Genomic DNA, 17,295 nt, shown 5'->3' with positions numbered 1-17,295 from the left:
CTTTTCGTGGTGTATGTTTCCTTGGTTGTTGTTTCCCGCGTCCTCATGGCCTTCTTTCCTTTTACAGAACCTGGACCTTGTTGGCCCCGAAACTTGAAACAACCACACAATGTTGGTCTTCTGTTGGGAGGCACGCGTCGTTCTTTCCTGTCTCGCCTACCAGAGCAAGGCTTGCCCCTCCCCGTGCCCCATCACGTACCTGCCCTGTTTTCCGGCATTACGAGTGCGCTTTCCTGGCATATCGTCGTTCCTGCTCAACATGTCCGTCGTTGCTGCGTTAGACGCCGCCTATGCTTCCTTCCGGATCGGTATTAATTTGCACAATCAAGGGAAGGAGCTGGTTTGTTGCTTGATGCCCGTTTGCTAAATATATCGTGAAATGCAAACGCCCAAAAATGCGTCTCTTTTGACATGTTCCCGTTTTCTTGTCCGCATCTCCGGTCCAAGTGGTGCGACACGCGCCGCAATGCAGCCCATCTCCACATCCAGCCGCCCCTCCTCAGGAATACCGTATGTACCTGAACAATGCTGGCCAATGCCACTCCGTGCCTGTGGCTGGTCGAGTCTGCGACTCTGCCCCTGTGAGTAATAATGGTCCCCCAATATCGAGTTCCTCCTGCACTCTGCGCTCTGCGCTCTGCTCTCTGCTGACATCTTGTGTCTGCCCGTGCGCGCAGAAGCAGCATTCCCTCCTTCTCAGACTCGCCCTCCCACTCGCCCTCAGCCGCTCTAGCAATACGTCCCGCGTCTTATACCCCCATACCGCACTATACGTACGCCGCAAAGGCCCATTGCTTGAGCTCGACGCATTTGGTCTCTGCGCTCTGTCCGAGGGCTGCTCTGTGTCGTCGTGCTCCTCGCCCGGTCGGCCTCGCTATCTGTCATGTGCAGTCCATGTACTCCGTACGCAGTCTGGCACACGCGCACCAGCCGTCAGTACGCTATATGCGCCCATATATGCCTTGTCAGAAACGCTATTCAAATGCAGGCGCAATGAAGCTCAGACGCCTCTAAATGCACAACGCACGGCATTGCGCGGCAATGCTTTTCTTTGCTATCTGCGGTTTTCCCACAGTGATTATCGAGGGCCTCTCGTTTTACTTTACCTCTCACTCATATGTGATGATTCTATCCATCATATTGTTCCTTCGCGCTCCCTCGCGCTCCCACAGCTCCTTTGCTGATTCTTATTTACACCTCGCTTTTTTTCTCGGCACCCCTACCATGCTCCGACCTTAGAACGCCCGTTATGCGCACTATACTTTGAATAGTGCGTTGGCACTTTCTCTGGCCCCCTCATCCATCCCCTGACGTTCCCCAGAATACCCTCGTACTAGCGGGATTTATTCCACCGCCTCCTGCACGAGTCAACGTCTTCATACATGCGCCTTCTCGTCTGCTCTGCTCGACTTGCCCGTCTCCACGAACGGGATGTGGAGTAGGGCATCTCAGGGCATGTCTGCCTCCCGTCGCCAAGTCACTTCCACATCATATCTCAATCAGGTCCTCGTCGTTCTTGTACTGTCTTATTTTAATTTCTCTTGTTATATTTTTCTCAGTCTTATATGTTTTGCTTTATTCGTCCATTGTCTTATTGCTCTGCGTATTCTTTTTATTCTACGTCCCTCCATCACCTACCTTGTTGCACCCCACTCCATTTCCCCAGCTTCGCTAGATCTCCATCTGCACACTAGTCACTGAAGATAAATAATTCCCCATTCCCCCCTTCCCCATCATTGAGCTTCGTTCACGCCATCCTGGTCTTCATCAATCAACCATCACTTCATTCTCTCTAACAACTCACTTTTCACTCCTCTCAGCAAGTACTCAATCTTCCTGTCACTCTGCCTTTCACTCACTCTGCCTCAATCTGTCTCAATCAGTCTCACTCTTGCCGGCATCACATATATCCAGATCCCTGGCGCAGTTGCAAAATCAAAATTGCCTTTGCTAGAGAGTCACACCTGCCGCTCTGTACACATTGCCCACCATGGCGCCGACCATCCCAGTGGCGACCCAGGCTGGCATGTTCCACACCTTCCAGGGCGTCACACCGCGGAAACAGTCAACAGACTCACAGGACAGCACCAAAACCGCCACGACCAACACCTCCAAGAGAGTCACAACGCCCCATGCATGCGCCGAATGCAAACGTCGCAAAATGTAAGTCAAATGGAATGATATATCCCAAGTTCTATTCCGGCAATAGAATCTTAGGCGCCCACCCCTTTAGAACGCACACTGACACATCACTCCCCCCTCAGTCGGTGCGATGGCAAGCAACCTTGCGGCCAGTGCCTGTCTAGCCGTGCACCCAAACGGTGTTTTTATGACAAGCATCGGCAAAGGGTCATTCCTTCACGCAAGACTCTTGAAGCGTTGTCCAAGTCGCTGGAGGAGTGTCGGTCGATTTTAAAGCGGCTCTATCCCAGCCACGACGCGCAGTCCCTCTTACCGTTGTCGCGGCCAGAGCTTCTTGCTCTACTGGACCGGTCCGCGGGCGGTGAACCTGGTTTAACTACGCTGCCATCGCCGCCTCTCAGGTCTGCATCGATGAGCGACGAACTCCAGTCGCCCGTCTGCTTCAAATCGGAGCAAACGCTGTCCAGCCTCGAACAAATCCCGACCCGCGGTGCCGAATGGGACGAAGAGCGCCGGGACCATGATCCTATTCCCGCAGAGGCCGACGACGTGAATGCCCTGTCGCTGGCAGTCGACCGCCAGACATCCTATCTCGGTGCATCTTCGATCAAGGCTGCTTTGATGGTCATGCTCAAAGTCCAGCCCGGCCTCCGCAAGTCTCTCGCATCTGCATCCATTCATAACGCCGTTGAGATGTCGCACACGATTCCCGCTACCAAACCGCAACAGAGCCTACAGCCCCAGAAACATGAAGTTGCCACCAGTGCGGCGGGCATATCGGCAACCCGGAAGGAGCTACAAAACGTGTCTTGGTCGTGGAAGGGCCAGACACTGATAGACGCCTACTTTAAACGCATCCATGCATTCATCCCCATGCTTGACGAGACTGCGTTCCGTGCCGACTATCTCGAGGGCCAGCGGTCGGATGCGCCGTGGCTGGCATTACTAAACGTGGTGTTTGCCATGGGCAGTGTGGCCGGCACCAAGTCGGAGGACACCAGCCACTTCACCTACTACAATCAAGCCATGGAGTACCTACCGATGGACGCCTTTGGAAGCAGCCACATTGAGACGGTGCAAGCCTTAGCCATTATCGGTGGCTACTACCTCCACTACATCAACCGTCCCAATATGGCCAATGCCGTTCTGGGTGCTGCCATTCGCATGGCTAGCGCCCTGGGTCTGCACCGCGAGAGCTTAGCCCATGGGGGCACGACCGACGTCGCTGCCGCCGAGACGCGCCGCCGGACCTGGTGGAGTCTGTTCTGCCTCGATACTTGGGCCACGACCACCATGGGAAGACCCTCGTTTGGACGCTGGGGCCCTGCCATCAACATCCAGTCCCCCGAGTTCGGTATCGCAGGCGCCCGTGACGCCGCACAGCACGCCGGCAGCCTCCCGCTGATTGAGAACATCAAGTTCTGCAAGATCGCCACGCAGATCCAGGACATGCTCGCCATCTCGCCACTTCTCCGACTTGACGACCGCTGCGACCTTGACGCTCAGCTGGTGAACTGGTATCAGGGTTTGCCATGGCTCCTGCGCACGACAGACCCTTGTGCCGAGCCTCTGTACATTGCTCGCTGCATCATGAAATGGCGCTACCAGAACCTCCGGATGCTGCTGCACCGGCCGGTACTTTTGGGATTGGCATCCAGTGGTCAGACACATGCCCCCGAGTCCGAAATTGCAGCCGTCGAGACTTGCCGCGAGCTGGCTAAGCAGACTATCGACGACATCTCGCACGAATGGTCTCGCAACCAAATGTCTGGCTGGAACGCAGTCTGGTTCGTCTACCAGGCTGCTATGGTGCCCCTCGTGTCCATATTTTGGCAGTGGTCCAGCCCACGTGTCCCCGAGTGGCACAAGCAGATTGAGTCCGTGCTGGCTATGCTCGAGGCCATGGAGGAGTGGTCCCTGGCGGCACGTCGTAGCCGAGAGGTTGTCTTACGCATGTACGAGGCGTCACGCCAGCCCGGCCTGCTACAACCACATCCAGCCAGTCACATCCACACCAACGCTGCCCAGAATTTGCATCCACAGCAGCAGCAGCCACACGAGCACCAGCATCTCGTCAATGAGCAGTCGCATAGCCTGATGCTTAGCAACGCCATCCACGCGGCGTCGGCCGCAGGCGCGGCGGAGTCTGAGTTCCACATGTCGCCCATTGGCTTCGAACCGGACATTGGTATGCTCAGCATGCTGGATCAACAAGGACTCTGGGACCTTGACGGCATGAACTGGACCCAGGACGAAGACATGGACTTTGGGGCGACCGTGTCGGCATCCACCGCTGGAGCCCAGGCCTCCACAGCAGTCCCCTTCAACCACAACGTTCACGACGGTATGATACCCATGGACCAAAGGATGATGGACCACTACTCAGGTGGCAACTTTCCCTTTGTCCATTAAACAATTTTTTGAAGACCACCAGCACACTCGCTTTTACTACGTTACGAACTTCTACACTCGTTATGATACACGCTCTTTACTTTTACGACCCTCGCTCACGGTTGCTTCGACGACACTCTTTTGCAAATATACACGGAGCTTTTCACGACTTTTTGAAAATGATTTTGGTTTTTTTGGTTTTCTTGACTTTTTAATTCGATTGACTCTTGATTGAGACGTTTTGATTCTTTATACTTCGTTTGTGTCTTGCCTGTTATTGATTGATTTGGAGTTTAGAAATACCTTTCTGTGGAAATATCACCGCTACAAAAATAGGGACAGGTCTTCTTATCTTTCGTTTTCGACTTTTATGTTTATTTTGGTCTTCAGGCCCCATAATGACTGGTTCGTTTTTCACGTTGCCGTTTGTTCTGATGTGATTTTTATTCTATATTTCCCGCTTGATTTGAATGCTGGATTTTCATTAAGAGACACTTTCTTTCCCTCACTATCTCCTTAGTGTGTCAAATGATTTCTGGCTTTGATATTTGTGTCACCGCCTGTGATGAAAGACTACTTCTGTTGCTACTACTCAAAACGCCCCTTCCGGTTCCGCATTTGCGCACCGACACGGAGATGCATACAATCGTGCATATGTCTCTTTGAAACGAAACAAACCAGAACCAAGGATGAGCTGTTGCCAGCCCAGCCACATGGCATGAGGACGGCGTCGATGAATGTAACTTGCGTAAAAAACAATGATCTATACTTGCACAAAACTAAAATAAACTAAAACATAAAAAATATTACAGTGTTTGAGCACACATTTATTGTGAATGTCTAGCGTCGCATCCGTCAATCATTCTTTTCGTTCCCCGACCTCACTCGTTCATTTGGGAAGACGGCCCGACTGGTTTCCCATGTCGAGGTCATATAACTTACCCTTTTATTCTTCTCTTGGCCCCCTGCCACACTGTATGCACCCCGCACTTTTTTTTTTCAAAAAAAAAAAAGTATGAGCACCCCTCGCTCAGCCCCTCACATTATTCTCTGGATGCGGGGAAGATTCAGTCTGTCTCAGACCCCGTTCCCTTCCTTCTCTTTCATACGACGATGGAAGGGTACATTATTGTCTCATTTCGATCTCATCCGGCACTTGTTTCGTTCGATTGCCCTGGCCGTCATGTTGTTGTGGAGAGTGCGAGGTGCGAGGTATGGGACTGGAACATGGGGATCTTATGAATGTCGGGCGTTTCTTTTGAAACGAGGTGTTAAAAGTCGGGGTAGGCGAATAGACTGCATTATTTTTTATTATTATGGACTACTCTTCATATCATATATGATTTTATCTCTCATGCTCCGATATGCCTCTTCTTATTTACCTGAATAATATTTCTGTGAATGAAACGACCCAGAGACCAAAAAAAAAAAAAAAACACAAAGAAGGCCTGAAATCATACTGTCGTTGAACGCCAAGTCTAAGCGCAACTATGTCGTGTTTCATGCTTCTAAGAAAATACCTGAAGCAGAGAACAACAGACATCGGAGGATTGCTTCTAGCCTTGGTCAATGTTTGTAGGTAGCTTCAACATGAGGTGCAATGCACAGATGCCCAAGCGTAGATGCCGCCTTTGTTGCTCTGCACGGGCTCTTATGAGATGGAGGGGTAAGATGCAGCTACACCAAAATGCCAAAAGAGATAAGGCTCTAACAGCCTTCATGGAGTTCAGGTTGAAACAAAACAAAAAAGGACCGTGTTGCACCCAGAAATAAGGTTTCCTGGTATGCAATGTGCACGGAGCTCGCAGGGGTCTCAAATAACCCGCTTATACAACATACGTATTCAAACAGAGACAGCCCGTGTAAGGCAAAGCGTCCAGTCACTTTTGTCGAACCACAGATGACACTGAGATGGCTGTTTGTGTTGCCAATGTTTATGGTGGAGAAAACGCGAAAACTCCAGTTCACTAACTACCAGACAAGCTAGTTATTTGGCTCAAATATACATACAAGTGGCCGGTGAGTTCTTGTTTCATGTTTCGAGAAGCCGTTGCATGAACTTTGGCAGGCTTGACTATCAGCTTTGCAGTGTGAATTGGAGGTCACTTGTGCGTGCTAACCTTTTCTTTTTTCATCACTCTGTCTACTATCTTTCTAGGTGTGTTGCTGATGGTTGCATATGGAACGGAGAGATTTTAAAACAGAGACTAAGCGCCGGTTCCAGTATTTGGCACATACGGTTAGAAGGCCATACATGCTGCAGGGTTGTCTCTCCCGCGCTTCTCGAACATCACGTTCCTTTTCTGTACATGGTATTTGGCTAAACCAACCAACAGACTAGCCAATGTTTCCGTGCGTTGGCTCGGATAAGGCTTGCTCTACGTCGCGCACGTGGTAGACGGGATGCATTTATTGAAGCTCATACGTCTTGTTTACGGACTTGGATTTGTTTTTATTCACTTACATTGACTTTTCTTCACTCTTATGCAGTCCGTATGTCACACTGACTCTTGCAGATCAATACCAGAACTGCATAAACAACAGTCTGTTTGTATGGAATAAAGAGCTTGTGCTCTCCGTTCGCAACATTTCCTTCCTGTAAATGGCCGTCTCGAATATTTTCATTCGCTTCTCGTCGTCATTCGTCGCGCTTTCACCGGTCATCCTGTGTTTTCCAAACCTTTCGGATGAAATAGGATCACCATCACAATGTGTTCTGTGTAAGATGTCCTCCTTCCTGCACTCACTTTGCCCCAGTTGCTCGTTATCCTTCTCGTTTCTTTTTTATGTCGCTTTCATTTCCCTTTTTGGCACAGCCTTCCTTGTTAGTCCTACGGCCAACAGTTCCAGTCGGCCTATAAAAATCGGCCTAGGGCACACCCAGCCCACTAACTCTCCACAGAGTGCCCAAAATGGGTCTCGCATTCGCCTAAAACTTAAAAAGAGTGCAAGTGCAAACGGAACAGGAAATGACGAAGGACATGGAGCAAACGATCAACCGTGAAATAAAGGCACCACTTACACGCTACTTGGACGCGATTGAGGAAGGCACGACCGAGCCGTGGAATATTCGCACGTATGCGACTCACAAATCTGGCAGGAGTGGTCTTTCCTGCCCAAATAGCTATTTTCTTCGCCGAACACAGCATGGTGCAGCCCACGATTACTATCATTCTGGCAACCTCTGGGCTCAAGAGAAGTGTATCTTCGTGCCGCGTACTTATTTGTGCGCAACACGTGCATCGATCGTAACATAATCTCGAGACTGAAATAGAGTGCATGACAACATGATACACGTACGTCGTAGGTAACATTGTCAACCTCGCCTACAAGCTACAATCGCGCCTTCCTCATCCAAATTTTCCAGAAACGAGTAAATGCTGAGCTCATCCCACGCTTGCCAGAAGCACGAAATACCCATCGAGGAAGGAACAGCCAACATGTGGCCACGAACCAATACGCCGTGATCACCTAAACTGCCCGAACCCAACGGAGAAGGAGCGCCTCATACGTAACGCGTCCCTGTAGGGACCTTGTCTGTTCTTCAGATGCAAAATCGGCCACCAAAGGACGCCGCGGCTATCTTTTTCTTAGTCGTCGCTTCCTTTCCTCTTGCCTAGTCCGCCTGGTGGAAACCTCGACTTGCCAGGCTCCACTCCAATCGGTACGTCTTCGCATCTCGACTCTCTTCCATTTATTCCTCATTTTTTGGTCTTTCTCACAGTCCCTTTGCACATCTCCTCCCACTATGGAGCAGGGCCGCATGCATTGGATCCCGACGCTCGTCAATCATTTGCCCTACATACGGATAGATAATTGCCCGGCAGTGCCCAGGAGCCACCTTACTCTCCTGTGCCGACGTCTCGTCGTCTCGTCGTCTCGTCGTCTCTTCTTTCTGTATTGACCTGATGTTTTCTGCATCTTAGAGCAACGACATCGTCAACGAATAGATTATCCATCTCACGTCTTCCATCTTTTCTTTATCCTTGCACTCGGTGCCACACAATACAGTGTCTCACCTCGGACACGAGCAAAGCAGTTCACGTCTGAACGTCCCACGCCGTCACCGCCGAAGAAAAGGGCGTTACTGCCTTAAGACGGCAGTACGAAAGGACGAAAGTGGGACACGATCCTAGAGCAACAAAAGTCGAGGATCTCACCTATTCCGCAGTGCTGGGCAATTGAATTTTCCCACTCGCCATTCTGCAGCCATGCCGGCTGCGGAAACCACCTCGGTCAAGTCGGTGGCTTCGACGGTGCCGACACCGAGGCTGGAGACGGAAAATGTATCGTGTCAACAGAAGCAAGACCGGCCTGCCAAAGACAGCCATCGTTCCCCAGCAATAGCTGCCGGCGATATCGAGGCAGCCACCGCTACGCCGCAAGGCGACGATAATGGGTTCCCCATATCCAATCTCGCGCCCTGGCGGTTTTGGACTCTCAGTTTAGGGTAAATTACTATTTTTTTTCTTTCCGTTTATTTCACATTGCCTTGCTCCTTGCTCATAAGACAGTGTCGGACTCGGCCTCTTTTTAGCCATGCTGGACTCTTCCATTGTCGCAACCAGTCTGCTCACCATTGGCCGCGAGCTCGGCTCCATCGAGCTCATCAATTGGGTCGCCCTCGCCTACACGTTGGCCTACCTCAGCTGCGCCGTCATATTCGCCCGCATCGCGGATATTGTCGGCCGCCGCAACGCTTTTCTCGCTGCCTTTCTCATCTTTTTCGGCTTCTCTATCGGCTGCGGCTTTGCCAAGACGCTGCATCAGTTGATTGCCTTGCGTGCTCTGCAGGGTGTCGGCGGCTCCGGCTTGTATTCGCTGTCCATGATCATCTGGCCCGAGCTGTCACCCATACACCTGAAGCGCCACGTTGCCAGTCTGGCTGGCGTGGTTGTTGGTATGGCAGGCGTGCTGGGTCCGATTTTGGGCGGCTTGTTGACCAACTATGCATCCTGGCGCTGGATTTTCTGGATCAAGTATGTCATTTTATCGTTTCCGTATTGTTCGCTCACTCCCTCACTCCCTCCCCCAATTGCTAACAATGTAGTGGACCAATCGGCTTCTTTTCCATGGCGGTGTTTGCTCTTACTTGGCCCGACGAAAAGTACCTGCCTGCCATAGCGCGGCATCCATGGTCGTCACTTGATATCATCGGATCCATTTTGCTGATTACAGCTGCCGCCCTCGTCACCTTTGCCTTTCAGAATGCCGGTGTCAACCCAGACCAGTGGAGCAAGGCCATTTTCCTGGCACCCCTTATCACGGGCATCTTCTGCTGGGCCGCACTGTTCATCTGGCAAGCCATTGTCGAGACGCGCTGGACGAACATCATGCCTGCCTTCCCGCTCAAACTCCTCCGTAACCATGTCTACGCGGCAGCTGCCCTCATCACGCTGCTCCTCGGCTTCCCCCTTTTTTCTGTCATTTTTACCTTTCCCCTGCGCCTGCAGATTGTCAACGGCAAGAGCGGCCTCATGGCGGGTGTCATGATGCTTCCCCTGCTAGTCGGTGTCTCCTTTGGCAGTGCCCTGACGGGGTTTGTGAATGCCAAGAAAAACCGCCTCACCGAGACGCTCCTCGTCGGAGGGGTCCTCATGGTCATTGGCTGCGCGCTCGAGACGACACTGTCCGACTCGGCCACGCTTCCAGCCAAGGCGCTCGGCTTTCTCCCCTTCATCGGCCTTGGCCTCGGGCTCTGTATAACCACCACCACCGTCCTGGCTGCCACTGAGGCACCACCGGGCGACCATGCAGCGTCCCAGGGCATCATCGCCCAAGCCCGTGTGCTGGGAGGCAGCATAGGCATTGCGGCTTCGTCGGCGATCCTGGCGCGACAGGAACTGGCCAAGCTCGGCACCGTGGTCACGACAGACGTCCCCGCCGACCTGACAGGCGACTCACCCACGGCCGTGTTGGTGCGCCAAGTCTTTAATGCGGCCTTTACGGAAAACATGCGCATCTGCGCCGTCATTTCGGCCGTCGGCATTGTCGTTGCCTGCGGCACCTACACCCGCAACCGCCAACCCCTCTTGGCAGTACTGGAGGAGCGGGCGAAGCAAGAGGCAGCCAAGCAGGAGGCTGCCGCGGTCTAGAGTGCCCAAGTCGCAGCGACAACCAACTGTTAAGCTGGCGCCGCCACATTGCGTTGCGAGTCGGAGCAACCTGACGGCGCGTCAAAGAAGCGATTTGAGTTTGAGTTGAAGTGGTTGCCTTTGTTTAGTTTTCGTCATTTATTTTTGTTTTTATTTTGTTCTAGAACGGCTTATACAGAACAATACCCTGGGGCAGCTGTCCGCGACAGATCGTAGGACGGCGTTTGAAATTAGAGGACACGGCGAACGGGGTACTTTAAGGGCGCATTTTCATATCGGGATTTTGATAAAGGATTTCGGCGTTGAGATAACGGAGCAAAGAATACGTATTAACAACTTTTTAAGACAGAAAAGGCGATAACGAAACGGCGACTTACACGGAGTAAAACAACGACCAACTGCGTGTAAAAAGTACCGGGTCTAGTGAGAGCGTCGAGTCCGGAAAACAAGACGAAGCTGCTTGCATGATCATTTATTTGTCTGTTTTCCCAAGTCGCCTCTTCTGCAGTCCACACGGAATTTATCACTGGCAGACGCCGTTCGTCGCGAGGATTTCGTTTGCATGCGGTGCTGCATTGAAGCTCGGCCAAGTCGTAGATCATTGGCCCGACGTTCAGCTAGACGCTCTCTTCTCGCAGCTACTGGCTTGTTCCGTAAAGTCCTTCATGCTTGGTCATTCCGAATCGACGCTTGGAGTCAATATCGCCCTTTCTGGGCATACCTAACGTTGTCTCTGACGAGTCCTTTTGTACCTTCCTGGAACTGGCCTTTAGTGTGTGGGCCGTTACGGAAAGAGCAGCCCGGGCGAGTTTGGGGCAGACCACTGGGGCGCGATTGCATCACGGCCGCGGGGTTTTCGTGTGCGGGCCTCTCCTGCAGTTCCTTGCCTTGCACCTCGGAGGGAATAAGACGCCATTTCCGCAGCAGCGATCTCGGGTCCCGCCTTCCCTCAAATCAATACAACGCGATTGCCCCATTCGTCCTATCGGAAGTGCTGCCCATATGTGAGCTCTTGTTTCGCATTTTCCCTTTTTTTCTTTTCTTATAAACGTCCCCTTCCCCCTTCTTCCCTATGTTGCCTTCTGCTGCGCGCACAATTTCTCGTCTCTGCCGTCCATCTGCCGCATTCGCGAAACGGTCTTTCACGGTCTCTGTCCCTCGGCCGATTGCTCCCGGTTCTCCTTCTTGCTCCGTTGCTGCGACCACCCGTGCAAGGACCACCGTTTCCTGTCGCCTTGTCCCTCGCACACACAACTTCAGCACAATGTCCGCCGTCGCCAAGCGCCTCGCCGGCAAGACCGTCGTCGTCACCGGCGCTTCCTCCGGCATCGGCCGCAGCTGCGCCTTTGAGTTTGCCCGCACTGCTGCGCCTGCCGGTGGCTTGCGTCTGGTTCTGACGGCGCGCCGCATCGATACCCTCCGCCAGATTGCCGACGACCTCGTCAAGGAGCTCGGCGCGGACAAGGTCCAGGTCCTGCCCGTGCAGCTCGACGTCAGCGACCGCAAAGCCGTGCGCGGTTTCGTCGAAAGCCTTCCCGAGGAGTGGCGCGATATTGATGTCCTGGTCAACAATGCGTACGTTTTTTGGTCCTCGCTCCGCTCGTTTTTGTTTGGCACATTATTTTCTCGATTAGCACGCGCTGCTCGCTGAGCTTGCTTGGTCGTCCATCACATCCACTAACCATAAAAGTGGCCTCGTCAAAGGCGTCGCCCGTGCGCCCGACATCGCCGAGGAGGACATTGACGTGATGCTCGCCACCAACGTCACCGGTCTCGTCCACATGACCCAGGCTGTCCTGCCCACCTTCCTCAAGCGCGGCTCCGACGGCGGCGCCGGCGACATTATCAACATTGGCAGCATTGCCGGCCTAGACCCCTACCCCGGCGGAAGCATCTACTGCGCCACCAAGGCCGCCGTCCGCAGCTTCTCCGAGAGCCTGCGCAAGGAGCTCATCTCCACGCGCATCCGTGTCATTGAGATCGACCCGGGCCAGGTCGAGACTGAGTTCTCGGTCGTGCGCTTCTACGGCGACAAGTCCAAGGCTGATGCCGTCTATGCGTACGTCGCGTTAACCCATAACCCATGCTCGTATATTGTCATGTCCCGTTCCCAGGCAGCGCTAACACCGACAGCGGCGTCAACCCTCTGACGCCCGAAGACATTGCCGAGGTTGTCGTCTTTGCCGCGTCCCGGCCGGAGAACGTCGTCATTGCCAACTCGCTGATCTTCCCCCAGCACCAGGTATGTCACATCTTGACGTCCATTCTATCCATACAGCATCTTTCGTCTCATCTAATGCGTCCAGGGCGCCGCTGGTCTCCTCTACAAGAAGCAGTAAAATCTGCCGTTTCGATGTACAACAGATCTAGTCTGCAGACGCCGGCATCCGGGGTGCAAAACTATAGATGTATTCTTGATAAAAGAAGCGTGTCCAGTGCATTGCAGACGGAGTGCTTATGCGTGTTTCATGGTGCTTTTTCTCGATGTCTCGTCGTATTGCCTTGCCATCTGTTCGATCCTTCCCCTTCAGCCGTCCCCCGCCAATTCGGCACTAGCACCCCTCGTCGCCAAGACGAAATAGGACCGGCAGAAAAACACGCGGGGTTTGGCCAATTGCGCCTTCCTCTATGGCTCCCGTGCCAAGCCCCGTACACCGACTGCAACCGTCACCACGTGACCTACCTTATCACCACGAAACGTCTTTATCGCGTCTTATCGCTTCTTATCGCGCGTGGCGGCAGGCGGCAGAATTTTTTGGCCCTTTCCCGTTTTGGGCGATTTTGTTTTTCGGTGTGCATTCTGCTGGTCTTTGGGTGTCCACAGCGCCTGCCCGTGTTATTGTTTTCGCTCCTGCCCTTGCTCCCCGCCGTGTGCAAAAAAAAAAAAGTAAAAAAAATTACACCTGCCGCCCATCACCGCCCATCGCCAAAGGCGAAAAAAAGAGAATCCACGAAAACGAATCCACAATCGAAAACGAACGAGAGCCACTTTGTCTCTCACCGCCAGGCGACAAGACGCACAGCGCAACCCCCCCTACACCGCAGCCCCTCGATCCTCGACGATCCTCGACGCAACGACAAGACACGTCGACGCATAGCAACAACAAAACAGGGACCACGCGTCGTGGAACCCAATTGACGATTGGACGATTTGGACAGTCCGCCGCGTTGACACGACCAAAATGGGCCGCAAGCCGAATCCCATTATCCTGCAGTTCTTCGAGCGCGGCCCACGGCTGGCCGACAACAGCAACCGCTATCCTCACCGGTGCAAAGCATGCGGCGAGTCGTTCCCCAAGGGCCGTGCCGAGTCGCTGATGACACACATCTCCAAAAAGTGCCCTGCTATCAGCGAAGCCGACCGGATTAATGCGTGTCTCTCGCTGAACGGCCTGAGCCACCACATTGCGGCGGCGGCGGCGGCATCGGCGAGTGCGGGTGGCGGCGCGGGAGGCGGCGGCCAAGGGGGTGTGCGTGGATCGGCAAACAGCCGCATGCAGCACCTGCAGGGCCTGCAGCAGCAAGCCCATCGCCTGGCCGCGGCCAACGGCGGACCGAGCCAGACACACGCCCACCACCACCACCTGCTGGCCGCAAGCAACAACGGCAACGGCGCGAACAATGCGGCGGCAGCAGCGGCAGCGGCGGCGGCCGTTGCAGCGGCTGCGGCGGCCGTGTCGTCCTCGCCGTCCACGTCGGCTGTGGACGCCGCCGCCATCCAGCGCGACTGGACGGCCCTCGAGACGCTGGCCGAGGTGTCGCGCCAGATCGACCTGAGCGAAAAGCACGACGACCGCGCGCCCGGCGGCGAGGGTGACGCGACAAACGGGGCGAATGCGAACGCGACAGCGGGCAAGCAGAACGGCGACGCGGCCGGTGCCTCGTCCTCGTCGGTGAACCACTTCGACCCCTCTGACCTTCTTCGATCGGACCCGAACACCATGGAGGAGGACACGGACGCAGATCAGAAGTTGACTCCGGAGCAGTTGCAACAGCAGCAACAACAGCAACAGCAGGCCGAGGTGGAGAAGATGCTCAGTGCGGCCGCCGACCAAGACGGCATCACATTTGACCAGATCAAACGTCTCGAAGAGGCCAACCTGTCTATGGCGGCCGCCGCCGCCTCTGCGCAGCTGAACCCCTCCCTGCTCGACCCTCAACTGCGGGCAGAAGAGCCCGTCGCCGCGACCGCGGCAGCTGCCGTGGCAGCTGCTGCGGCCGCCGCGGCCACGGCCTCGAACAACGCCGGCACGCCGCAGTCGGACATGGCAGCCGCCAGTGCGGGCGTTGAAAAGCTTGGCGTTGACAGCGCCGTGGCCACTGGTGCGACGACGCCGGTGGATGCCACCCCCAACAACATGGCCGAGACGGCCGTGATGACACCCGACGTCCACGTCAATGTCGACGGCGATGAGCCCATGCCCGACGCGCTTCTCACAGCCACGACGGGTGGTGGCGGCGCCGCCAGCGTGGCCGCAAGCCAGCCCTGGGGCGAGATCACGTACCTGGCCGAGAACGTCGTGCTGCCCGTCTTTCCTTCGTCAGCGGCGGACGCCCACCACCACCACCACCTGCTGCCCGCCAGCCCCGGCGACCCCAATCGCATCAGCTTCAACATGAACAACCCAAACGAGGTTGGCCGACCCAGGCAGGGCCGGGCCCGCTTTAACACGACGCGCCGCAAGGAGGTCCAGGAGGTTCGCCGCATCGGCGCCTGCATACGCTGCCGCATCCTGCGCAAGACCTGCTCCAAGGGCAGCCCCTGCGACCAGTGCCGCAAGGTCCTCTCGCCGCGCGTCTGGCGCTCCGGCTGTGTGCGCACCAAGTTCACCGAGCAGCTCGACATATTTTGTGCGGGCGTGCAGGTTGTTCTGGCGCAGCACCGCGCCAACCAGCTGCGCGAGACGGTCGACGTCGTCAACAAAGGCCTCATGATTGAGGCCACGCACTTCCCCGACAACCCAGCCGTCTCCGTCACCCTCGAGGTGTTTCAGAGCAACGGTCCCAAGGACCCGAGCGCGGTCGACAACGCTGCGGCTGCTGCCGCATCGTCTACGGCTAGCGCTGCTGATGTCGCTGCGGCTGCTGCGGCGGCTGCGGCGGCCGTGTCTGCTGCTGCCGCCGTGTCTGCTGCCGCCGCCGCCGCGGGCGATGTCACCCCTGCAGATGGTGGCGACGCCACCGCACCCGAGCCTGGCAACAATGAGGGGGCCGCTGCTTCAGCCACGGATGCGACGACGGCTGACGATTCGGCTGCACCCGCCACCGATGGCGACACAGAGGCTGCCAAGGCGCCTGCAGTCGAGGCGGTGCCGGCGCCGGCGCCGGCGCCAGCACCGCCCACCGTTGCGCCGCTGCACCTCTGGGAGAAAGACGAGATTGTCATGGTCGACACCGCCAAGGACGACGTCCCGCTGAAGATGGAGTACTACATGCGCAACATGCTGCCCGAGTTCATCCAGCGCGAGCCCTCGCTCTTTGTCCGCACCTTGCTGGAGACTGCCACCGCCCTGGCCCAGGAGACGAACAGCGTGCTCTTGAAAAAGGCCATTGAGCTGTGGGGCCTCGTCGAGATCTTGGACCGTGAGCGCCAGTGGCAGATCCGCGTCAAGCCGATGCCCGGAAACAACGGCAAAGCCAAGGAAACGGGCGAATCAAGCGACCCGGCCGACGGCAAGGACGGTAGCAGCGACACCGGAAAAGACGACGAGCCGCGCCAGATCCGCGCCGACACCGACCAGGAGACGTATACGACGCTCTGCCTGCAGCTGACTGCTGGGGCCGAGCGCAAGGCGGCCGCTATTAGCAACAGCCTGCTGACCACGATGCAGCGTCTGCTGCAGGACAGCAAGACCAAGATTGACTTTACCATGTACTTCACGACGCTGATCCTGCTCAACTGCGTCGAAAAGTCCACCTGGGGCTTCAAGGCCTGGGACCAGGAGACGCTGCGCGAGATGTGGCCGCTCGAGCGCACGCCGCACGACTTTGCCCAGCAGGGCTACGTCATTGCCGACCTGCTGCGCATGCTCCTGGGCATCCGCAAGGCCCTGCCGCGCACCTTTTGTCGGGCCAACGACGGCATGCTGGTCACGGAGGAGACCGACCCGGTCGTCCGTACCTTTTTCGACACCATCAAGTTAAACTGTAAGCCCTTGCCCGCCCTGTCACTCACCTCTCTGGGTATCGTCCACCAGCTAACAAAATAACAAAAAATAGACAACGAGGTTGTGGCCAAGCACGATCATCCCGTTTTCTCGCCGACTGACTCGCGGTCGTTTGAGCTGCTCTTCTGCTCGTCCCTGCTGGTCACCCTGCGGGACTAATCTCCTCTGGCTCCTCTCTCCTCTTTTTCGTTTTGCTTTTTGCGTATTTGATATTTTGCTTTTTTTTTTTTTTTTTGCGTTTTAAAGAGCTCTTCTATAACGTATTTGTGATGACTGGAAAAGGCGGCGTCCTAGAATTGTTTTCTCTTCTTGTTTAATGGTATTTTGGGCGTTATAGGGCTATAGGGCATCTCCGACTCACCATCGCGAGATCAAGGAAAAAACATACGAGGCACACAAACAAATGACGGGAACACGACAAAATTAGGGAGCTCCTAAGATGGGCATGACGGACTTGGAGGAATGGGGGATACAAACGAAATAAAAAGAAAAGCCTATCT

General features: G+C 55.0%; 4 protein-coding genes across 4 annotated transcripts; all 4 read left to right on the top strand.

Moving 5' to 3' along the window:
* Nucleotides 1–1,990: 1,990 nt before the first annotated feature.
* Nucleotides 1,991–4,554, top strand: SPSK_01468 (C6 transcription factor; the record flags this gene model as incomplete). The annotated part of the gene is made up of 2 exons (XM_016728380.1): nucleotides 1,991–2,163; nucleotides 2,265–4,554. The coding sequence occupies 2 exons, from the start codon at nucleotides 1,991–1,993 to the stop codon at nucleotides 4,552–4,554; spliced, it is 2,463 nt and encodes an 820-aa protein (XP_016589835.1).
* A 4,190-nt stretch (nucleotides 4,555–8,744) lies between these two features.
* Nucleotides 8,745–10,628, top strand: SPSK_01579 (major facilitator superfamily transporter multidrug resistance; the record flags this gene model as incomplete). Its single annotated transcript, XM_016728488.1, has 3 exons — nucleotides 8,745–8,983; nucleotides 9,048–9,512; nucleotides 9,584–10,628. 3 exons carry the CDS (start codon nucleotides 8,745–8,747, stop codon nucleotides 10,626–10,628), a joined length of 1,749 nt encoding a protein of 582 aa, XP_016589834.1.
* A 1,072-nt stretch (nucleotides 10,629–11,700) lies between these two features.
* On the top strand, nucleotides 11,701–12,967 carry SPSK_01771 (uncharacterized protein; the record flags this gene model as incomplete). Its single annotated transcript, XM_016728675.1, has 4 exons — nucleotides 11,701–12,203; nucleotides 12,319–12,687; nucleotides 12,747–12,870; nucleotides 12,935–12,967. 4 exons carry the CDS (start codon nucleotides 11,701–11,703, stop codon nucleotides 12,965–12,967), a joined length of 1,029 nt encoding a protein of 342 aa, XP_016589833.1.
* Nucleotides 12,968–13,810: 843 nt separating this feature from the next.
* On the top strand, nucleotides 13,811–16,954 carry SPSK_01417 (uncharacterized protein; the record flags this gene model as incomplete). Its single annotated transcript, XM_016728331.1, has 2 exons — nucleotides 13,811–16,775; nucleotides 16,848–16,954. The coding sequence occupies 2 exons, from the start codon at nucleotides 13,811–13,813 to the stop codon at nucleotides 16,952–16,954; spliced, it is 3,072 nt and encodes a 1,023-aa protein (XP_016589832.1).
* Between the last annotated feature and the right edge of the window lie 341 nt (nucleotides 16,955–17,295).

Source organism: Sporothrix schenckii (genome assembly GCF_000961545.1).
Source record: "Sporothrix schenckii 1099-18 chromosome Unknown Cont42, whole genome shotgun sequence".
Taxonomy (NCBI): domain Eukaryota; kingdom Fungi; phylum Ascomycota; class Sordariomycetes; order Ophiostomatales; family Ophiostomataceae; genus Sporothrix; species Sporothrix schenckii.
Note: the sequence above shows the minus strand (reverse complement) of the source record. Positions and strands in the feature narration are given on the sequence as shown.